This window comes from Callithrix jacchus, chromosome 5 (genome assembly GCF_049354715.1).
Source record: "Callithrix jacchus isolate 240 chromosome 5, calJac240_pri, whole genome shotgun sequence".
Taxonomy (NCBI): Eukaryota; Metazoa; Chordata; class Mammalia; order Primates; family Cebidae; genus Callithrix; species Callithrix jacchus.
In genome coordinates, this window is record NC_133506.1 from 160,661,551 (window position 1) to 160,686,611 (window position 25,061).

The following is a 25,061-nucleotide window of genomic DNA, read 5'->3' on the forward strand; positions in this document are numbered from 1 at the left end:
AAAGAATGACTCTCCCTGCCCCCACCAGTCCCTGCACCCCCAGCTCTTGGTGGCCGCTCAGCAGTTCTGGTTATTCAGGAATACAGGAGATCACAGAGCTCACCGAGAGACTCAATATTTCATCCTGTCCCCATTTTGTTTTGCTATTACATTGCAAATATTTTAAATTTATGGCTGTCTAATATTACTGTAATTATAATTATAGTTATTTAAGGGAGACTTCCTTGTTTTCTGTATTTTTTTCAGTCATATCATGGACACAGATCGTTAAAGCAACAGGACAGTAGAGAATCACCAAGATTGTTTTACTGCTTTCACTTGAAGATTTCTCTAGGCTGAACAGACACACCAGGTGTCTTCACTTTCCCCTCCAGGGCACCTGCTCTGGCTCCTGAGGGTTGATCTGTGTGGACTGTACTGCAGCTCAGAAATCGATACCCACTAAATAGGGTGCTTGGACATGCTGAACTGAAGAAGCAGCATCAAGGTCTCTCCGACCTTCCTTCCTCTCGCCACAAAACACCAGGTAAGTTGTTCTCTGAAGTTTCTTTAACTGCCTGAAGTTTAGAGCGCCAAGGAAAAAAAGGATTACTCTGGGCCCTTTCCTGAGTTTTCATCAACTGAACTCGTATCACAGGAAGAAAGGCTAAAGCCTGTCAACATACCTGGACACACTTCTGTCACAAACTATTGCTCTATGGGCCCAACAGACGCTGCCCCAGGCCACTGGTGTGTTCTTCAAGCCACCAAATTGCCCTATGACCATTTACCACCGCCTAAAACCACCTCCACTTCTCGGTATCCTTTTCCCTTCAGAAGGGTACGTAAGCATCTGGACCTCACTGCGTGGAGGTGACTCACCCTTGGTTTCACCCCGGTGCACATTAATACATCTGTATGCCTCTTTCCCTATTAATGTGCCTTTTGTGCGGTGATTTTCAAAGAACCTTCAGAGGGTGGAGGGGAAGATTTCCCCTGCCCCCTATGACCACATCAGCTGCCCTCTTGGATGCTGGCTTCCAGGGGGTTCTGTCCATGAGAGGCATTGACAGAGGTCAGGGTTGAGGGTGGGGTATTTGTTCCCTCAGCCCCCTCTCTGCTGTTGCCCATGGCTGGGCTCCCCTTCTACTGAAGGCCACCACTCCATCAACTGCCTTCTCCAGTTCCTCTCATTCTGCCCGGGTGACTTACATTCCTGCTGTTGCTATCCCTGGATTACTACTGCACTGTTTGCTTTTTGATTTTCCTAAACCCCACTCTTATTTTGTAAATAGTCTTTGTACTGACTATTTTTTAAGTTACCTAATTTGAACATGCCTTATGTTTCTTGCTGGGACCTTGAGTTGAAATAATAGTATAATACTTATGGAGTCTTTCTTTCTTTTTTTTTTTTTTTAACACAATGCTTTCCTTGGTTGCCATATTCAGAATTTGTGATATTTTGACACAATTCAAGACTCAAATTTCTGTAAAGAAGGCCGGACTGTGCAGAGCTGAGGCTAGCAGTTTCCCGTGACGTACTTGCGGCTCCAGCTCACCCCGACGTTTATAGATGGCTTTCTCTCCAGTCAGCCCGTCGATGATCTTGGCGTCATCTAGTTCCCCAGTAGCTTGATGTCTTAGCCACTGTCTTTCTTTACCTTTAGCCTACAAAAGACACACACACATAAAGCCTTATTTTAATTAGTTCTGCAGGGTCTCTGACACACTTTGTGCATGAATAACAGGAAACACACCTGGGATCTTTTCAGTAAGTGACGGCTCTGTACGGACACAGTCGCATAAATGAACTGGTGTCTGCTCTGCTCACGAAGAAATGCCCTTTGTGTGAATTTTGTCCGTTTTAATTGTTCTAACGTATGGAAGAATAAAATGAATGAAAGACGGTATGCAAATGAGTCCCTGGAGAGATGTTCAATACCCGGAAATATCATGGGGATGCATTTCTTCTGGGTTTTCATTCACAGTGCTTCTCAAAAATTTATTAGCAAAATAATCGGCTTGAACTTGTTAACATTGTCTTCAAGACCTTTAGAATTCTACCTTTTGGAAAAGAGTGTGTTACTCAAGTTCCCGGTGACTTAGTGTGCAAATGGAAGCAGCTGGAAACCACGGTGTGTGAACGTTTTGTACCCACACGTCTTTCTGATTATCTACTTTCAGAAATCTTCTGGATTACTTTTCTAAAAGTTTTTCCACATAATATTTTGCTACAATAACTTATAATTATGCCAGAAAGGCTAATTTTATGGTAGGTAAAATGATAAAGGATTATACTGTCCTAATCAAGGCATATGCTTATTACAGCCAATGACTATATTTACGTTAATGAGAAGGAAGAATAGCTAAGATGTTTTTGTGCATGCAGAATAGAGTAGTAGTTAAGATTGTTCCAGAGTCAGCCTGTTCTAACTGATCCTTCACCACTGTCCAGTATCTGATCTGAGGCAAACTACTTAACTCGTCTGCATCTCTGTTTCTTCATCTCTAAAATGAGTATAACACTAGTGTCTACTTTAGTAAGTTATTGCAAAGATTAATAAAATCTTACTTTGGAATCAGCTAAGAAAGAGCCTGGTGAGCTATGTCAGTGGATACTATTATTTATTGCAGTGGATGAAACGCATATGGACAACTAAGTCCACTTTAAGTTAAGCATGTTTCCATCCGTGTTTCATGGGAGGTGACTATGTCATAGCGCTGTCATTGGAAATACAAAGCCACTAAGCCTCAGGTAGCTGGTGTCTGTCTTAGGGCCAGGTCCGCCATTGCACAAAGAAGCTCCACATGGTATAACTCCGGGTATTACAGAACGTATTGTTTTCTTGTTCCTGATACTCTTGCTGGAAGCAGGAGCAAAATTAGCATTTTTGAATATTGATGTATTAATGTAAACATCACCAGAATATAGATTATTACTTTTGGTGGGCAGTTAATTCTAACACTGGCAGTTATGCAACCCTTGGGAGAATGTTTTTTCCAGATTATGTTCTTGGCAAGAATCCTATGATCTCTCAGGAAAATGGGGCACACTGGAGCACAGCTATCATGTAAAACTTGATCAGGTACACAGCTGTGGGTAGCAAGAGGAAGAAATGTTCAAAGTCTTCTAGAATCCTTTCCTATTGGTCTATGTATGAATCAGACAGACAACCTTGACCACACAGCACAGTCCTTTTCAGACTCCCTCCCTGCCCCAGTGATTGGGACTTAGCTCTTATCTCTGCTTTCCTAGCATTTCTGGTCTCTGGTGTGGATAATCCTTAGGCTTCCTGCATAATTTATCCTGGGAAATGCTATTGTGGGTGGCCATTTATGTACCTCCAATCCTCACATTCTACAACTCTTGGAGGTACCAAGCTGCAGAGCACTGGGTTCTAGTGGCTTTCATAGATGAGGACAGACTCTTACAGAATAGTCTAGACTGGGAAAACCAGCACTGAAAGAAGTAAAAGAGAACATGGTAGCAGTGCTTAGCAGCCACTGAAGTGGGATGGAACTTGGATTCTTGAGCCAGGTTTAAGAGAAATGCAGGATTAGAACTGGAATGAAATTATATGACATATTACTTATCAGCCATGCCACTGTCATCATTAAGCATTGATTTTCCAAGTTTTCATAAATACATTGACAAGACAATGACCCGGAAGACTCCTTACCCAATCCCATTAGCTGCTACATGGTTCTATTAACCAGTGATGCTTTTACCATGTAAAGAGCCACTGCAATGGCTACAGATTGTCATTTTTATAATTTTTGGTTGTTTTTTCTGAGACAAGGTCTGACTGACACCCAGGCTGGAGTGCAGTGGTACAATCATAGCTCACTGCACCCTTTAACTCCTGGGCTCTAGTGATTTTACCACCTCAGCCTCCTGAGTAGTTGGGACTACAGGCACGTACCACCACACCTGGTTTTTTATTTTTAAATTTTTGTCAAGTTGAGGTCTTGCTGTATTGCCCAGGTTGGTCTCAAACTCCTGGCCCCAGGCAACCCTCCCACCTCAGCCTCCCAAAGTGCTGGGATTATGAATGTGAGCTAATTTGTGTGATTTCTAACGCTGGTCACAAATGCAGCAAAAATAAGTTTAAACTCCACCATCTTACCATAGAGAAAATAGAAAATGCTCAAATTCTAATAATTCCACTGTCCTCTTTATTTTGGTGTTTCTAAAACCAGAATATATCTTATAGTTGATGGCAAAAAAACCAAAACAAAACAAAACTTGCCAAGATGACAGGTAGAGGGACTATTTGTGACCCGGTTGCTGTAGCTGGAGGACACACAGCTGAAGTTGGCAGAGCATAGCAGGCATCAGCTCACGGAATCATTTCCATTGATAGCTCAGGTTTGTTTTTAACTTGAGTTAAAATTCCTAATTATTATTTTAAACGATCCAAAAACATGACACTACATAGAACGTTAGAATAATGAGCAAAGAAATGGAGCATTAGGGTGCAAATACACTGTAAGGGAAGTGCAAGATCCTCCACTGCAGAAACGACCATACTTTCAGGAAGATTTACAAATGCAAGATTTCTCCAAGGGTAGGAATTTGGATTTAAATTTGTTAGGAAGACAAATGCATAGAGGACTGCATGTCCCAGGCCATGCAGTTAAGGAGGGAGAAATCCCTACATTTCATGAAATATATGACAGAATGCTTAAAACTAGAAGAAGTTGGGAAGACTGAGTCAAGTACCATGAAGGACTATTAGTCAGGTCCTGTCAAAAAATTCAAAGAAAGCCGTTAAATTTTCTGGGATATGTAATGTAATTAAGTAAAACATGTGACTCTTAGTTTGTGTTCACCATCGGGTAAGAATCCAGGGAGTTTAGGTCCTAATTGTCTTGTGCCGATGTTGCCTGTTTTCCCATAGTGATTATCTCCCGTACTCTCTAGCTTGAAGATTGTTTCCACTGTGTATGCCAATAAAAGAAAAGGACTTGGTAAAATTTGCAGTGAGAATGAGGGAAAGAGACATACCTTTGCCAATAAATATGCTACCTTTTTCTCCCTTTTTGGGGGTTAGCTTTTCAAGTCTAAGTACTTGTAATAAAGTACAAATCTTAAGAATGTACTTTTACAAAGTGAACACACAATCTTAATCATCCACACTGCCTAAGCCTCCCAGTGTCCCATTCTGGACGTTACCTTCTTGCTGCCAAAGGTAACCCCTATGCTGACCTCTATTACTATAGATTAAGTTTGCCTGTTTCTGAACTTTATAAATATGGAATCATATAATATCTACTTTTTTGTTTCTGGCTTGTGTGGCTCAACAGGATCTCTGTGAGTTACCCACGTTGTGTGTAGCAGAACTTTATTCTCTTTCGTGCTGCAGCAGTATGCCATTGTGTGACTCTGTCACCATTTACCCATTCTATAATTCTGTTGATTTCAGTGTGGGGCTACAATGAATGATGCCACCATAACAGAACATGTCTTTTGGAGCAGGTATGTGCATATTTCATTGGGTGGAAAGGCTGGGTCACAGAGTACACATATGTCCAGCTTTAGTGTATACTGATAAACAGTTTTCCAAAGTGGTTTTCCCAAGTTACATTCCTGTGAGCAGAGTATGAGGGTTTCATTTGCTTCTATTCTAAAGAACACTTGATATTGACAGATTAAAAAAATTTTTTAGCTATTCTTTGAGTGTCTAGTGTACTCTATTTTTATTTTTATTTGCAGATAAATAAATTACTTTTAGTACGGCTTGTCATTGATATTTTTAGGAACATGAACCAGTAGTTTTCGTTTTTGGGAGGTAAACATACGTATTACCCTTCTGAGCCAAAACTATTAGGCACAAAGATACTTTTATAATAGTAGCACGTTCATTAGTTTTCAAGTACGTAACTTACAGATAAATATGGGTAGAAATTTTTGTTTTCTATCCTCTAACCAGCCCACGAATACTTGGAATCTTAAAACAGGAAGAGGCTGGTCAGAATGCTCTTGGGGGCAATGGGCTGGAGGGGTTACTGAAGGCTGAATAAAAATATTTACTGTTTTGGACTATGTACATAAAGGTTTCTGTATTTTATGAGACTTAGTGAAATACTTCTTGAACTAGTAAGTTCCTATTGCATTTAAATATATGTTTTTGTTTATAATAAAAGGCCAAACATGTTCTTTGTTATATATTCCTATTGCATGAAGTAAAGTATCCCTGTAAATTTGTCCATCTGTTTTGTATTATCCATAAATTCACACTAATGAGAGTTCATTACATATAAAGTGAGGTTGCATTAGTAAAAAGTCTATATTACAGATGTTCTGAAAAAGAAATATCACCTTATTATTTTCACATAAAGAATACTTAGACTGACTGAAATACTCAGAGAATGATGTATTCTAGTTAATTCATTTTCCAGGAAATATTTGGTTAACCAGAAAGTACGTACACATACCCAGACACACATACATATCTGTAGCACTAAAGACATTAGAATAAATAAACTTGACAAAAACCAATCATCTTGTGGGTTGTGACACTTTGTCTTGTGATTTCAGCACTGAAATCATTCTGATTAATCTTATGTCTTTACTTATTTGGGTTATAATTAATCAAGATTTTTTTAAACCTACAAATTCTATAATCAATTTTATATTATTCCTTCAGGATTTATTTAATGAATAGATTAGAAAGACTTAAGTCGTAATTTTTACAGAGAGTGTATAAATTCTACAGAATAAAGCCTACAAAACATCATCAAGAAATATTTTTTGGGTAAAGGAATAACTGCAAATGATGTTAGAGGATACCTGTGAACAGTGATTCTCCTATTAAACATTAGCTCCCATTATTTTAAAATCTTTTCATGCTCAACTAACATATTTTTATGCTATGAATCCGTATGACTCAAACAAGTAATTGCTGGGTTAAGGAAAACGTTTATATAAAATTTAAAAGATAATAAATTATTAATCAGTGGAAATAACACAAAATTTTATCTTGTGGTTCTCAACATATTGACATAGTCATTAAAAGCATTTTACTAAATATCTGTGTAGGTTCCTAGGTGGTCTAAATAGTGAAAGAAAAGAGGAGATATGCACCTTATTCCAAGGGAGCGGTGTTTCTTGAAGTACTATCTCATTGCAAGGGAAAATGGTGAATCATCTACAGCAATTCTCATCAGAAGAGAATGAGATTCTTGGATGCTGATGTGGAACTAAATCACTACGTTGAATGACACATGTACTATCTACAGTCACTTTTAATGAACTAAAATTATTTCAGGTCTTTCCTTCAAGAATTAAATACTTTATAAGTGAAAGGAGCTGGGAACTGCACATCTTGGTGTACAAACACAACAGGCATATTATACTTAACAAGTTTAAAACTAAACCGTGGATTTCACCCTAGAAAACCTGTTCCCTCTAAGTCCTCCCCCATCTCAGTTAAGGGGAGCAGGCAACCCCACTCTTCCAGTTGTTCAGGCCCCACCCCGAGGAGTCATCTTTGACTCCCTTTCCAACACCCAATCCATAGGCAAATCCTCTCAACCCCTGGCAGTGTCTGACCATCTCTTTAAAAATCACGATTGAACTTACATTTCTCTAATGATTTTCAGGAAGGAGGGTATTTGATTTGCCCCTCCCATATGTAACGTGAATTGTTGCACTTTTACTTTCTTCTATTCCTCCCCAATTTAACCAAAACCAACAGAAGTAAACAAAAGTCTTCTTGATTTTTAATTTAAAAAATAATGTGAGAATTTAGACCCTGTTTATTACTATTAAATTCACAATTTTTAATATTGTATATATTTTAAAAAGATTCTTGATATTTGAGTTTAAAAAAATACATTTACCACAATCATTTAGATCTGATTTTTTGTTGAACTGCTTCTAATGCTCACTGCTGGTCCTTTTATATTACAAGGTTCCCATTCTTAAGGAATTTTGATTCCTCTCCTAATTGACTAGAGTATTTACACAGATACATATATTTATTTCAAAGTTATTTTTTGAAAGGGTACTTAAGAGACATTTTAAGCCTCTGAATATCTGCACATATCTGTGCCTTTGTACTTTGGCTGTACACAGAATTCTTGGGTCAGAATTGTCTCTTCAAAATCCTGTAGACATTGTTCCACTATCCTGTGGCGTTCAATGTCTTAGGGACAACTAATGCAAGATTAGTTTTTCTTTCTCTGAAAACAGCTTGTTTTTTGTCTGCTTCTCTGCTTTTAGGATATTTTCTTTATTTTTGAAATTTTAAAATTCCATGAAGCTGCGGGTGTGGTTTTGTTACTACTTTGGTTACTGTTTATGAATATTTTTCAGTGGCCTCTTTTATGGGGATATCATTTGTTCATTCGGCGTGTGTTTACTGAGCCCTCACCATGTTTCGTGTACTGTTTTATGGGGACATCATTTGTTCATTCGGCGTGTGTTTACTGAGCCCTCACCATGTTTCGTGTACTGTTTTATTTATTGGGACGGCTCAGGGATCCGTATGTCAGCTCTCGACTTCATTTTTACTAATTAGCTTTCTTAGGTTTTTTTTACCTCTTTATTTTCTCTGGAATAACTTTTCAAGGTTTTTGTTCACAGTCGTCTTAGACCTCAGACTGCATGGAGTCTGTTCTTTCTGGCAGTGCACTTTCAGTTTTCTTATCTTTCCTTATTGCGTTCAATTCCCTTATTATTTCTGCTTGCTTCTTGGCCAGATACTTTTCAATTTATGTCTCATTTCACATACTTCAAATTTCTTTCAATGGTGAGAACACAAAGCAGATGTTTTCTAAAAATTTTGTTTTCTGAAGAATATTCTAACCCAGCGGCATCTTCTATACCTTACACACTTGTTGCTCCACCTCAATGCACAGCTTTTCATACACCCCATGTTATTTTATATCTTCCGTGTCCTTATTCTCGGATGATATGACATGAAGCTTACACAGCTTTTCATACACCCCATGTTATTTTATATCTTCCGTGTCCTTATTCCCGGATGATATGACATGAAGCTGTTCAGGAACGGATTGGACAGACCCTTTTTGGTTGCATTCACGTTCCCGTCAGTTTCTACTCGAATTCTCCTTGAGAGATTTTAAACTGGTGTTAGTCGCTACGCTCAATCTGCAATACCAGCTCAAGGATTCGGCAGGGAAGGAACTGAAACTGAACATGAGAACTTCATCACCACATCCTTTCTTATTCTGTTTGGAAAAGCCATTGCAATGGGGCCAACTCTGGGCATTTGGCTCCTTTGCGATTTAGTCTTCGAGCCAAGTATAAGTTGGGGATGGTCTGGCCTTTTTCCCAGGGCTATTCCCTTTTCAGCTTCCTGCCTGTTGCCACTGCATGAAACCTAGACCTCCCCTGCCCCCCGACACGGCTCCCCAGCGCTGCTGCTTTCAAATGCTGGTGTATGGCAGTGACAAAATGGAGGTCAAGTGATCTGCTTCTCAACGGCGCTAGGGCTCTTTCTTCTTTTCCCTGCCCTTCTAATCAAGGAATGTTAGTGACATTCTGTTAGCTCTCATGCACTTACTCGCAAATAATGCTATTTCTCAGGAAGGTTTCCAAGTTGTCTTAGGGTGGGGTCCCATCAAACTACATTTAGCAAAAATTCTTCAAAGCCTCTTGCATATCACTAGCACTCTTCATTAATTTCTCCTGTATGTGGGTTTTTCAATGTGTACTGCTAAAATAATTTTAATGGTCACCTGGCAAAGACTGAGTGGGAGATGCTCATACTCATGCAGCCCAGAGCTCAGGACTATATTTCTTGGCTGCAGCTGGATGAATCTGCCCTCATGACATCATGTCCTGAGTGATGAGCCATTCATGATGTGCTAAGAAAGAGTAACTGGCACTTTGCTGCTCTCCTGTGACATGCAGAGGTTCCTTGACACAGCTGTTCTCACCCTTCCCCTCTCTTTGCCTACACTCTTGCTTTAGTTGACACATTTTTCTCTTGGCTTCGGCTGTCCCTCTATACAGATGACCACAAAAATACATATATAGATATTCATAGAAACATGAAATCCTATCTAGTCCTCACCTTGCTCCTGAACTCCAAATTCAGGTTCTAAAAACCTTAAACATCAGGCTTGATATCTTTACGTAGGTGTCCTAATAGTGAGAAAACGTATTAACATCCAAAGCAAACATCTGCTTTCCTCACAAGTGTGTCCTCTTCCTGTGTCCCCTATTACAGTCCTCCAGGGCTTGACAACCTCCCATTTCCCTTCCCCCACATTCAGTGTCACTTGTCTTTTTGTCCTATGTCCAAACTGCTTCTTGAATTTGTCTCCTTCTTTCCATTTTCATTTCAATTACCCTGGTTCAGGTTCCTATCACTTCTCACCTGAATAACAGATATTGTTTTATGATTTAGTCTCCTGGCTTCCACCTCTCTTGTGTCTGAAACTTTCTTCTCCAAGGCTATAACACTTCCTAGAGAAGATATAACCAGCGCTCAGCTCGTGCCTGAGACCACACAGTGTCGTGCATCTGTCTGTGCTGTGGCCTCGTTTCCACCCTTCTCTGTCTGCTTAATACTGTGTGTCTCTCAAGACTTGGGTCATGAACCTTACCTTCAAAATCTATCCTTGAAACCTTTTCTTCCGGGCTCCACTACATTCTAAGCCTCCCTCTATACAGGGACTTATCATGTGAAATGGAATGATCTCTTTAGGTGTCTGTCTTTCTGCCCCTCAAGTGCAGAATTTTCTTAGTACAGGGACACTATGTTACCAATCTCTGTGCCCTCAGTGCCAAGCATAGTACGTGTCACAATCAGTGTTAAAGCACTATTTATCTGAACAAAAGCTTATTTTGAAACACCACAGGGGAAAAAAGGAACGTAATTGTTGGCTCATGGAGATATCATGCTGGCCACAGCAATCAGAGAAAGGTTAATTTAGTTTAGCTTGAGAATGAAATTATGATTATAGATCAGAAAAACACTGGAGAGAAGATACAATTAAAATAAAGTGGTTTTTTTTTTTTTTTTTTTTTTGGTAAGAATGGATGCTTTCCTTTGTTAGGGCATGCATGCTGCAATAGGAGACTGAGATTTTGAACCAAGTATAATGGAAGTTCTTATGGACAGATGAGAAGATGAATGCTATCAATTCAGAAAAGAGAAAAGGTCCAATAACTCAAAGAAGCCAAGGAAAGTCACTGGTGATAGCTATCTTAATTGAGAAGAAAGACATGTATTGCAACACGTGTCAAAGCAGACATTGACAAGGGTGGCAACAGCATTTCCTGCTCCTCAAATCCCACCAGGAATCAATGAGTGGGCCTAAGGCTGTGCTTTGGAAAGTCATGTCAAGTGATGATTTTCTAGTTCCTGGCCAAGCTTTGTGCTGTTCACCAAGGAAACGTCCATGGTTATCTGGATTACATAGCAACCTCAAAACAGCTGGAAGATATTAGTCAATAGGAACCACACAGGACTGGCAGAAGATGGCAAATTTGGACCAAATCAGAGGTTTCTGGCTTTGTTTTTAATCTAAAGTTCCATATTGTACACAAGGCCATGTTCCTGCTTGTTCAGTAGCTATGATTTTAACTAGACCTAGCTTCCTAAATTGAGGACTAGAAGGTCCATCTGAGAATAACTCCCCTATAGATTAAAAATAAAGATTCAGGCTGGGCACAGTGGCTCATGCCTGTAATACCAGCATGTTGGGAGGCCGAGACAGGCAGATCATGAGGTCAAGAGATTGAGACTCACCTGGCCAACATGGTGAAACCCTGTCTCTATTAAAAATACAAAAATCAGCTGGGTGTGGTGGCAGGCATCTGTAGTCCCAGCTACTTGGGAGGCTGAGGTAGGAGAATCACTTGAAGCCGGGAGGTGGAGGTTGCAGTGAGCCAAGATCGTGCCACCGCACTCCAGCCTGGTGACAGAGCAAGACGCCGTCTCAAAAAAATAAAATAAAAAATAAAGACTCAATAAGGAAAACACTTGAAAAATGCTGTGTGGCATTTGGATAACGATGCACGATGTTTTATGGGTATGTATAAGAATACGCTTTCCATGGAATTGTTGAGTTTGAAGAAGAGAACAGAGATCCCAACAAATGATAATAAACTGAACTTTGGACCCAGACACCTGCCTTAGAAGCCATACCACCCAGGACAGGTTACACCATCTTTCTAATCTTCAGGTCTCTCATTTATAAAGTGGGGGCAAAATACCTATATTTCATAGGATTATGATAATTTGGACAATGTATGTGTCTCTGTTTCCTCATTCATCAAATGTAGAAAGTTATACATACTGGTCTCCGTAGAGATTATAGCACAATGAATGCAAAGTACCTGACTGGGTAAATCTTAGATAAATCTTAGCAAGGACAATGAAGGTAGTCCTTCTGCAGAGAATGCCGCATGCTAGGCACCGTTCGTGCATATTATCTGAGTTCTTCACTAACGCGCTATTATTTCTCATTCCCATTTTACAGAACCCAGGCTGTGTGGCTGCAGAGGAAGACAATAAGGATGGAGGTGATCTTGGTGACGATGACAATGTAAAGCACCCAGTAGAATGCCTCGTGCACGATAAATTCTCAGTAAATGCTTGCTATTACTACAGTGCTGGTATTGTTTGTGAAGATTTTTAAAGATGAAAGTTCTGCATTGATTTTAGCTACTTATTCGAGGATTAAACTGCTTTCGTGTTCTTCCCTACGTCTTAAAACTCTGTCTTGGTATCATTTCAGCCCATTTTCTCTTTTTTAGATCTCCAGAGAGGAAGAGAATAAAAGTGTCCCTGAAATAATTACTGTCGTTGAGGACATTTAGTAAGTTACTGACTCCAGCCCCCTGAAGGATTTTTAAAAAATGGATGCTACTTTGTTTTCCATGCATTTAATCTTACTTGTTGCTTTTACCTGAGACCTTCAGAGTTTTCTTTCATTTCACTTTGAAAGCTGAAAGCAAAACTGGACACTGTTTTCTGACACGGGTCTCACTGCTGTGGTGGTTAGTGGACAGCCATTCCTTGATGCTAACGCTAATTCTTCATTGGTGTGTGATTGTGAGAAGTCACAGCAGTGGACCTGACTTTTCATCTTCCCGCTGACTGTATAAACATGACACCATTTATCTAAAGAGCTGATGTGAGGATTAAATATGACAGTGCTTATAAAAGCAACTACAGCATGGTCCCCAACAAATACTAATCAAGACATCAACTAATACCAGGCGAGAAATCTGATACCTTCAATTAAAAATGTATTCTAATATCCCTTTCTAGCACTGCAGGTCCTCTGAGGGCCTCTGTTTCTGCCCACGGGGTAAGATTCAATGTGGTGTGCACGTTCTCATGGCATCCAGGGCTGTTCAGAATCTGGTGCCTACAAATCCGACAATCCCCTCCCTTGCCATTATCTCCCACCAGAGTGAGTCCTTCTCAGCCAAACCAAACACTCTATCCTTCTTTGAACCCACTGTGCTCTGCTATACCTCTGAGAACTTGCACATACTGCTTCCTGTGTCTGACGTGCCCTGACTCCTTAAGCACATGGGAAATTCCTTAGCATCTTTTAAGAGCAAACTCAAACATTACATTTTCCATGAAGGCTTTCCTCATTTCGTCTGATAGCAGTGCATGCAAAATTCTCTACAGAACTTAGGAACCTAGTGTTGACTTTGAGCTCTTTCTTGGAGGGCAGAAGCTGTATCTCATTTTTATCTCTAATGCCTGGTGTGCACTGAGAACATAAGAAGTGAGTGAATCACCGAACCACACTCATCTCCAGTCTTAGGATAAGCACCAGCTCCCATCACTCTCACCTTTGAATCATCCATTTTGGCCCGTCAACAACCATTGCCTTACCCTGAAGCTCGGAGCCAACCTGGCACTGTCCTGGTGTTGTCAATGACCAGGGCAATGAACACTCGTCAAATGAGTGACTGTGTAAGAAAATCCAATCGTTCAGCATCATGTTGTTCGCATAATTTATATAAAATCTTATGCTGCTTTATCCTAAATAACTGCATATGGAATTTTTTAAAGCAAATGATTTAATTTTTACATTTCTCAGATTTTGAAATTAGACATCTGATTAATTATTATAAAGATCTCTTTCCTCTTGGAAATGACAAAGCTTTTATTACTCTCCAGACACAATTTAGACCTTTTGAAAAATAAGGCTTTTCCAGAGCTTTTGGGTAAAAATGGTGGATTAAAAACTACATCACAGAAGTTCTAATCCCCCATACTTAGCAAAAACAATAAAACTTCCCTCAAAAGGACAATTACAAATAAGAACCAAAAAGGAAATGCAATCAGCCTGAAACTTCATGGAAAAGGAACGCAAGGTTCGGAGGAGAGTGGGAAGGAGGGCATAGCTTGGCTCCCAACGCTTCTCCCTTTGTTCCGAAATGAGGCTTTGCATTAGACAAAATAATCTGATCTTGTTTGTGATTTTAAGGAACACTCAACCCCTCCTAAATTATTTGTGCAAACTGACCAGGGCATAATTTCTAACGTGAAATCTCCAAACAATAGTCATGCTTAGGAAATACTGAAGTGTCTTAATAGTTTCAGGAGCAGTATCAGCACCAACTGGTTCTTTAGCATTGAGAATTTTGTGAAACTGCACAAGGGCAGGCAATGCGGGGGCAAGGGGAGGACAGAAGGAAGAGGAGTCAGGGGACATGGATAATATAATCCCTGGATGATCAGAAAGAAAGCCAGGGGATAGTCCAGTTTTATGCAGACATTTTGACATTGATATATTTTTTAGGATTGGCTGATTAGGGTTCAGACAATTTTCTCCAAGACTTTAGGAATGCGTCTAGCTTTGGGCCCAGGTTATTTTCTTGGTCCATAAGTGGAAGATTACCTGCAAATTATCCAGGATGATTCGGAGGGAGTGCACCTGTCGCCGAACGGCACCTGAAAACCGTTCATAGGTTGCAGCATCGTATTCACTCATTTGGATCTCCCTTAGCCTGAAACCAGAGGAGTATAAAAAGTTAACAGCTTAAATCCCGTATATATGGGTTTTCACTTTCATTCATCCTCCTACCAGAACTTAAGCAAACTCCTTGGAAACTCAGATTCATGTTGAGGAGAAAAGGCAAGAAGAGATGTCTCCAGCTATGCTTCCAGATTCAAAGGAGGGAACATCCACCGGTGTGCCAGGAAATGCCTAACAAACTAGGACAAGGAAAAAGTCCTGGTTTATGGCGTTGGCTGATTTCCATGATGTAAATATTGCCACCATGATCAGTTACAAGCTATGAACAGTGAATGAGAAAAAAATGTGCACAATTGGCTCTCATGAGCCAGTATGAATCAGCTCTACGGCACACCATTGCTGTATCCCAAAGCCATATTGTGATGTTCGCAGCTGATCAGTTCCTGTGGCAGATTCCTAAGAGGGTTCCCATGGGTTGCTTTTTAAGATGGAGATTATATATTTGGTTGACCAAGATAACGGCTCAAGCCTAAAGTACGTAAGTTAATGTGCTGCTATGTATCTCTGTGTGAGAGTTTTCTAAAATTGCTGACAGTGTAATGTAGACAGGACAATTGTGTTTTAACATTATAGTGGTTGAAATTCTGTCTTCCCAGAGTTTTGGCCATTTGGTTCTGCTGACAGCTCCTATACACATCACATGCCCTGAAAGGGCTTCTCTCTCAACTTGGAGTGTCCTTCCCCTGACTTTGCCTATTAACTCCCACTTACCCTTCAAGACTCAGGTCAATGATAGCCTCCTCCAGAAAGCCTCTGACCCCTGGGTCTCTATTCTGTCCTCTCATCACACTTCCTCCTCGCCCAGTCAGAGACTTCACTCTCCATGCAGTAACTATCTGCCTCCGGTCTCCCCATCTAGGCTCTGTGCTCCTTTAGGTAAGGGCTGAGTCTTTCTTTCTCTTTACAGTGCCTAGCATGGAACCTAAAATAATGGGTGCTCAAAATAAACAGCAATGGATGACTAAAATAAAAATACAACTCAGCATTACTTAAAATGCAGCATCTTAAACCGCCAGTAGAAAGTTCATTCAATGGGTCACCTCTTCTGGGTTTGACAGTGTTGTATCCAGAATACACTATCTTAACGAAACATTTCTATAAATTTCTATCAATATAAAAGTTGCTGATATTAGGACAAGGAATAAATGTATAACTCAGAAGCCCAAGCATAACACAATCTTCCAAACTGGTGTGTGTGTGTATGTGTATGTGTGTGTGTATATGCATGCAATACTGGAAATATGAATCCTGGGAGTATAGCTGAAACTCTTATCTAATGTGTATTTTTTATCGCCTTGAGCTAAAACAGAAACCTCAAATACTGAATGAGAATAAATGGTCTGTATTCCTCCCTGTCAGGTTGAGCACTGGAAAAAATCCATTAACCATGGGGCAGAGTGCTAGAAGCTTATTACAATTATGGAATGCTAGGCCTAGAGTACCATGGGGCAGACTGACATTCCTGCCCTATCACCCCACTGGATAATACCAGCTTAGGTTTCAAGATCTAGCTCAAAGGCCATATCCTTTGAAGTCCTGCATGAGCCCTTGCAAAAAACCTCCCATTCCCTTTTCACATGCCCTCCACAGACACCTACCATGAAACTCACACACTTTATTGCTTTTTTTTCTTTTTTGAGACGGAGTTTCGCTCTTGTTACCCAGGCTGGAGTGCAATGGTGCGATCTCAGCTCACCGCAACCTCCACCTCCTGGGTTCAGGCAATTCTCCTGCCTCAGCCTCCTGAGTAGCTGGGATTACAGGCACGCGCCACCATGCCCAGCTAATTTTTTTGTATTTTTAGTAGAGATGGGGTTTTACCATGTTGACAGGATGGTCTCGATCTCTTGACCTCGTGATCCACCCGCCTCGGCCTCCCAAAGTGCTGGGATTACAGGCCTGAGCCACCGCGCCCGGCCACTTTATTGCTTTAACAGACAGGACTCTTTCCCTTTAGTACAGTGTTTTCAAAAATTTTTTTCCATAGTAGGAAATGTTTTACTCTGAGATCTTGTATACACAAATGCATGCATGTATATATGTATAACAGAACCAAAATTTTAATAAAAAATACTTTTATTACATGGTATGTACTAGATGTTTTCTATTCTATTCCTCAGGGAGAAGGACCATGTTTTACTTTTTCTGTAAACTTTCAGTACCTACCACAATACCTGGCACACAGTGGCACTCAGTAAGTGCTGCTGGATGGCACTTTGAAAACACTGAGTATTAAAAAGTAAATACAGACAAGGCCACTGTAATATCTGAACGGTTGAACCTTGAGATGACATGAGAAGGTGCCTTTCTAAATCTAATTAACTCTCAGTCCTGAAGAATAGAAAGAAATATGTGTACAGGACTTGACCCCCTGATAATACCTCTTGTATTTAGTTTCTGGCAGTCTCTGAAATCTCTGTATGAATTTTTATTAGATTAAGTTATGCCTCAAGTATCAAGGCTGACAGAACCTGGGCACAACAAACACTGCAGAACATGCCACCTACCCCTTCATACCTCAACTGGTGTGTGTGCATGTCAATATGCTTCTTTGCAAAGAAGGGAGATTAGCACTGATTAGAAACAAATGTAGACACAGCTTTCCTTGGGGTGCGGAGGGGATGGAGGAGAGAATATTTATGCATGTATAGCATGGTACCTAACATATAATGGGTGTTCAAATGAATGGAAAGGAATGCCTGAAATAAAAATAGAACTCAGGATTATTTAAAATGCAGCATCTTAAACTAACCGTAAGTAGAAAGTTCATTTGCTGAGTGACCTCTCTTGGGTTTTACAGTGTTATATCCATAATGTGCTAATTTAATCACATACTTCTATAAACATAAAAGGTGCTGATATTAGAACAGGGAATAATGAATACATCTCTCAAGAGCCTAACCACAACACACTTGTCAAACCACTGTGTGTATATGTGTGTGTGTGTGTGTGTGCACATGCAACGTCGGAGGTATGGGTTGTAGGTGTATACATCAATACAAACATATACGCACACATAGGAATACATATGTACATACATACATACATAGATACATACATATCAAGGAAGGAGCCAGCCATTTGGTAAGCCGCCTCAAGCAGACTGGTCTTTGTAGAGTGATCACAATTAGCTCCAGTTACAGGGCTACCACTGGTGCGATCACGTTGCACCCAAAAACACACCACATGTTGTTTTAATTATAAAGAAATCTGGAAACCATATTCCAGATTGTGTCGGTTTTCAGAAAGATCACCTACAAGGCATTCAAAGCTGATAAATTGTGACAGATGATGAGTGAAGCAGGGAACGGAGAAAGAAAATAGGAAAGTTTTAGTCTCTGGATCAAATGAGGAACCCATCGCTAATACCCTCAAGCCCACAAAACGAGCTGGAAATACATCTTTCTGCTGCTTTAACCCTGATCGAAACTGCAGGGCACAGCTGCTTCACATCCTAGTAATCTATGTGGACTAACTGCATTTTGTTGGCACAGTATATTTTTAAAGGGTATATTTATTGTTACGTAAGAGTCTGGGAATTTTAGTTCTCATTTTACTTTTTCTTATAGGTCAGATTTAAATACTATAATTTTGAATCAATTATAAGGAAAACAAACATAAGCTTAGATCCACCGTATGAGGCTGATTAGTTTTGCAAATGGTAGTGGACACAATCACCACAGCTGGTACCCACCCTAAATGCTTTTCTAAGTGTATACCTGTACCTCCCTGCTATTTCATGCGCTTTTCATTGGTGTAATGTTTCTGTTCCACTTTATGCATGTTTCATGCTTCTCTCTCTCTCTCTCTCTCTCTGTTAGTCTGCCTTAGTTAATATATTCTTGATACATAGGGGCTGGTATCTAGCATAAAACCAGATATAAATAGATGCTATCAAAATGCTGTGTTGACAGTGTCAGGAACCCACTTAGCAGCATGAGGCTCTTCAAGGCACTAGCACAGACTTTCTAGCTCATAGCTAGGACTGTCTAGTTTCAGCCAGTCTCTGAATTAAGTAGTAAAGGATGATTCCATTACTTGTATGCATGTGTGTATCATTCATTCCACAAACACATATGAAGGTTTGCCACATACCAGGTTCTGGGTGTAGGTCCTGGGGTTACGCTGGAGCACAAAACAGATAGATACCTGCCCCCCAGGAACTTACAGTCAGTGGAGAGATAATCAACTATTTACACAAGTCACATAATAGGCAAGAGTTACAAGAGTTATAGAGAAAAGGGACAGGGTGCCATAAAAGCATTAATGGTGAGAACTGATCTCATTCTGCATATGCCTAAAGTGGCAAAATCATTGTAAAATTTATTATTTGATGATAGTGAAGAATTTTACTTTTTTTTTTTTGAGACACAGTCTTGCTCTTGTCACCTAGGCTGGAGTGAAATGGCACGATCTCAGCTCGCTGCAACCTCTGCCTCTCAGGTTCAAGCGATTCTCCTGCCTTAGCCTCTCAGGTAGCTGGGATTACAGGCACCCGCCACCATGCCTGGCTAATTTTTGTATTTTTAGTAGAGACAGAGTTTCCCCATGTTGGCCAGGCTGGTCTTGAACTCCTGACCTCATGATCTGCCTGCCTCAGCCTCCCAAAGTGCTGAGATTAGAGAAGTGAGCCACTGTGCCTGGCCAGAATTATTACTTTTTAAAGATGTAATAATAGTATTGTGGGTTTGCATTTTTTTGTTTTTATGTTATGAAGATACACTCAGAAATATTTACAATGAAATGATAGAAGTCTTGGATTAGCTTCAAAACAAGTCGGCAGAAAAGACTAGGAGTGGAGCCAGATTTTTCTTCTTGAAGTTGGGGAGGGTGGGGTCGGGTCCACGGTGTTGATTACATGTTCTTCTTGACTTTTATGTTTGAAAAGTTACACAAAAAAAAGTTAAAAAATTTTCAGCAGCATTAAATGAAATATTCATCAAATGGGTTGAAAGTCCCATTTCTATGTGAAAGTAGAAAGCAACAACTTTCTCCTGGTGTTTTGCTCTGCCCGTCTTTCTCAGGATCTCTGTTGTGTTTCTATTTCCTCTCCTTTCTCACGTCCTTGCCCAACTCCTCTCTCAACCACGTTGTGGTATTCTCTTTTACTTCGCCTGAGACTCTTCCCTGTAGCATTTACTAGAGGTGTATAGTTTCCTCGTCCCTTCCGCATGACCTCTGTTCCTCTCTTACAGCCACTACATTCATCTGTGTTAACAGCACAGATGTCCCTTGACTTCGTCCCCTGTGGGGCAACGGTCCTTAAGAGGACCACGATCCTTACTCCTTTATGGCAACAGGAGAAGGGGGTACGTACTTGTGCCAAGCACTGTTACCTTTCCACCTCCCCGTGAACTATGTGTGTGCCAGAACACTCTATCTACCTGTCCACTTGGGTGACAATTCAGACTGAACGATTACTTGGGACGTTTTATGGGTGGCAACAACAGGGACTCATTAGTTGGGGAGGCGAGAATGACACATGTCTAATTGTTTGGTTCTTTTCCTAAATTGATACTTCATAATTCATAAGAAATGTAGAGAACTTTCATTCTAACAAGACGGTTCACTACAATATTTTCTACCTTTTTCTGAGAAGTTTAAACACTTTCATTCCTAACATAGTTATCTGCTCCCATAATCCCCTGGGAGAAAGGGAGAGTGAATTTTATCTCCAGAAGAGCAAATTCAGACATAAAGAGGACAGATAAACTGTCCACAGTCCCCAGGGAAGCTAGCAGAAAGGCTGAGGGCGACACTCTTGCCTCTAGCCTCAAGTGTGTTATTTACCTGCTGAAGCCTGCAGGGTCTGAGGCTGGCAGGCTTTCCTGAGGGTGTGGCGGCAGGGCCTGCATTCTGGTCTCTATTGTCCTGTCCTGTTTACTTGCAGGATGTGGAAGCACAGCATGTAATGTAACACCAGATGTTCCACGTGGGAGGAATTTCATAACTCATACACTTTAACATGCTTTTTTCTAACTGCATCCAGCTCCTTTCATGGAGCGCAAAATATGTAAATCTGCTTCCCAAACTACTCCTGGAATCTGAAAGGACATATTGGTGGTTCTTCAGTATTTTTCACTTTTAGCTGAAGCACACATGTGGAGGTCTAGGGAAACATGGTGTGGATTCTTCTTAGTTTTTAAATGGCTCCAACTGGAGTGGCCCAGAACAGCTGGGGAATGTCCGAAGGCCACGACTCACTGATGATGCCTCCCCATCCAAACTCACTGCTCTTCCTCCCCAGCTGGTACCCTTTATCCTGAGTGGATGAGCTGCCTCTCTCTGCCATGCTCTCTATGCTCATCTTGCCCTGGTGCCTCTGCTCATTTAGTTTTCCCTTTCTGAAATATGCTAGCCCTTCTCTTCCCATCTCTAAAACCTAGCTGAGCTCTGGCCCCACCTCACATCAGCCCACTGAACTTGCCCTTCTCTGCTCTGCTGGAGGGGACAGCTTCTGCACCTTACGACTTTAGCATTTAACTTTGTGTGTGTGTGCGCGCGCATGTGTGTGTGTGCTGTGTGTTTCCTCGTCCTGACTCCACACTAATCTGCAAGATTTCTGAGGGCAGGAAGGGACCATCACATACTTACCCCAATTCCCTGTGTGGCCTAGGGACAGACAGATATGTATGGAGTGATCTGAGCTTTAGTTTAACCTCTTCTAAGAGAAATATCTTTGTTTTTACTTGTTCACGTGCTAAATTTCTTTTCCAACAGTCATATGTGATGAATAAATGTTAGGGAGCCTGAGTAGAAAGAATGGGAGATTTTGTTTATTTGGCTGTTTCAGTTGAGGGGGAGGGGTGGCTGTGGATTTCAGTCTGAGGTCCCAGTTGCTGCATGAGGTGGAAATGCACACAAATCCCCATAGTCCACCGCGACATTTCACCACGGCAGCAGTGCTGGTCTAGCTGTGATGGCAACACTGACCTCTGCTGGAAAGCTCGTTGGCCCATCTCTCGAGCAGCTCTCTTGACCTCCTCTGGAACCGCATCTTTCTCAGCCTGAGAGACCTGGTACACTGTGTGGCCCGCATCCAGCCGGTAAGGGCCTCCTTTGCCACCCAGGCCCGCCGTGTCTCTTCCCCCTGGAAAGTAAACATGGAAATTCAGATGATAAATCTGAACTTGACCATGGAACAAAAGTCAGGTCATGGTTTTAGCACAGCCTTGTGGAGGATATTAACTAAAGTAGTAATTAAAAAGTCAAATTACCTTTTTCTGGAAAAAGAGGTATTCTGTTTAGGATGCTTTTCCTTTTTCCCATCCATTCGAACACTGCCTATATGCCAAGGCTCACTCCACCTTCTATGACCTTAGCTAATGCTGCTCCCTTATAAGGATTGATACTCTTGTGTACTATTTGTTATCCTTTCATATTTATTTCTTTTTCTCACCAACTAGATGATGGATGAGAGTTTATTCATCTTTGTACTACTGCACCTATAGAAGTGGTTCAAATATCATAGCTACTTAGCATATATTTGCTAATTAAATGAACAACTGTTTGCGTATTACCTTAGTTTTTCTTAAAATACCTAGACGGGCAATAAATACTGTTTATTTTCTGTTTTGCAAACTATAAAAATAAGGCACAGAGAGGCTAAATGACATATTCATGACCTCCTATCACTGGCTTAGCCACGATTAGAAGCCAATTATTACACCAACTTTGACTTTTGCTTTGAACAATATATAACATAAACATCACCTGCTTTAGAACAGGCTTTCAACGGAAACTCGAGTTTACATAATACATATTACATACACATAGTACGTTTTATTACATATCATTGTATGAACTATTCATATTGTAAACGCCTGTAAGGCCAGGTAAGTCATATGACAAAAAGTGATGGGGACATTGGCTAAGTTAGGGAGGATTTACCTTGTCTAAATACATCCAAATTGAAATTATTTTAAAACACTACATGAGCCAGAGGAAAAAAAACACATGTATTGGCTAGATTTGGCCTTTGAGCTATAAGCTTGTTAGCCCTACTTAGGGGTATATTAGAACATTAGTAACCAGTTTCTTTTGTTCATTCATACATAACTTGAGAACTTAGAAGAGAATCCAGTATTGGAGGGGCAGCATAGTACAGTAAGGTATGTTATAATACACTGGCATTGTAGAATATATTATATAGCTAAGACAGACTGTCTGGGTTTGAATCCTGGCTCCAACCCACCAGCCATTTATCTTTGGGGAATTACTTTATTTCTCTGTGTCTCAGGCTCCTCTCTATAAAGTGGGGATACTAATATTATTTACTTCCTGGGATGGGCATGAAGCTAAAATGCTTCGAGCAGTGTCTGACACATAATAAAAGCTATGTAACGGACTGCTTTTACTAGTATTATTAAACACCTAGTTACACAGAATTAGGCAATTTCTAGTTTTATAAAGTGGAAAATTAGAAGGCTTTTAGACTTTGGATAAGTTATGTTACATTTTTCTCTCACCATCCCCACCCCTGCCCCTACCTCACCACTGAGCTTTAACTGGTCTCATAAAACTAAAACCAAGAACCCAATATGAACTGCTTTCCTTATCAAAGTCCAGGTAGGTCATTTCCTTTTGGGAAATACCATGAGAACTACCTATTAATTACACTACTTTAATCTTTTGATTGGAACACATTTCACTTTTATTTAGAAATGGGTGGTGGAAAATTCCTTCGGGGACGTGTGTGATTCCCTCCTTTTACTCATGGTCAGCCGATAGGCAGAGGAGCACAGTAACCGGGCAGTGACAACCAGCTACAGGAGGAAAAGTTGTTTCTGGGACCTGACTCCTTTCCTACAGGAGGATATCCTGAGCATGGGTGGATCAGGAATTTGAGCTGAAAGCTTCTGGGTGCTCCGATGTTACCATTCTGGTGAAAGGCAGACAGTGGTGAAACCGTTAGGGGCTGGTGTGAGTGACTGGCCACATGAGTCACAGGGCCCAGGGGAAAGTCTCGCTGGAGTGAAGCACGAGACGCTCTTCATGATCTCCACTTCCCAGAACCTTTCATTTCTATTATTTAAATGAAAATGCTTTCCAGAGGTTCTCAGACTGCAGGGCATAGTCTTAAAGCTAACCCTGGACATTCCAACCCAGTTCAGAAGATAATGGGGAGGATGGGCTAGGGAAGGCTTTGATGAAGAAAAGGGAGTCAGATGACTTGTTGGGCCAGAGCTGAGTTCAATGTCAAGAGTTCTGAGGGAAAAGAATGGCAGAGACAAAAAGAGAAATTGAAGCCAAGGAGGCTTGATCCTATATAATATATAATTATACAATATATTCAATCGAAACTAAAAGGCCAGGTGAAACAAAGGCAGCCTCAGTCTGGACAGATACGTGAATTAGTAAATTCAAGTTGGGTGGCAAGTAAGAACTTTTACCCCAGAGTAGTCCACTGCTGGGAAACTACATCTGGCCAGCTCGTTCCACAATGCATTCCATGTGGATTAAATCTTGTCGGCTTGACACTAACTTCCAGATCAAAGGACACTTCTAAAAATAGCCTTACTTTAAAGCTGATGCTTGATGAATAAACAGGGTAGGCAAGAAGTCGGCAGGCCTACTTGACAGCACATTGTCTCGGCAGAGAAACCCATTTCCTCCCAAGGCTGTCAAGGCCAAGAGGCGCAGACCATCCTAAGGAAGGTGAAGTACAGAGCTCCTGCTAGCACTCCTCACCGTGAGATAAGCTCAGACAGGGCGCACACAGTCTGGCCCTATTCCTGTGGCCTTGCAGATGTGTCTGCTCCAGCTGCCACAGAGGAAAAAGGAAGACGGCAGTCTTGGGAACAATACCCTAGTTGGGAAGCCAAGAGGAAGGAGTCGGCCACAGCCCCCGGTTTAGACTGCAGCCAGCCTTATCTTCAAATCTTGCATCCTCAACATACTTCTAAGACGTGTGGAAGACAAGAACCATTTCTTTTCAAAGTCAGTTGCTCAAGAATTTACGGTGGATTTCTGGCATGATCCCAAGGTCATGGAATTTAACAGAAGGAATTAACACTTTAGTGAAAATGTTCTTCATGCCAGGTGTTGTGCTCAGTGCTTAACCACCATAATCTCATTTAATTCTCACCAAAACT

General features: G+C 40.8%; 1 protein-coding gene across 12 annotated transcripts in view; it reads right to left on the reverse strand.

Annotated features, from left to right (window-relative positions):
* Positions 1 to 25,061, reverse strand: part of VWA8 (von Willebrand factor A domain containing 8) — a 422,827-nt gene that overhangs the window by 20,698 nt on the left and 377,068 nt on the right. For all 12 annotated transcript variants that reach the window (XM_078375339.1, XM_054256828.2, XM_035303407.3 and 9 more), the window contains 3 exons: positions 21,901 to 22,057; positions 14,830 to 14,938; positions 1,522 to 1,647 (listed from right to left, as the gene is read on the reverse strand). In XM_078375339.1, the coding sequence (XP_078231465.1) occupies positions 1,522 to 1,647; positions 14,830 to 14,938; positions 21,901 to 22,057 (392 nt within the window). The remainder of the gene's footprint in view (positions 1 to 1,521; positions 1,648 to 14,829; positions 14,939 to 21,900; positions 22,058 to 25,061) is intronic.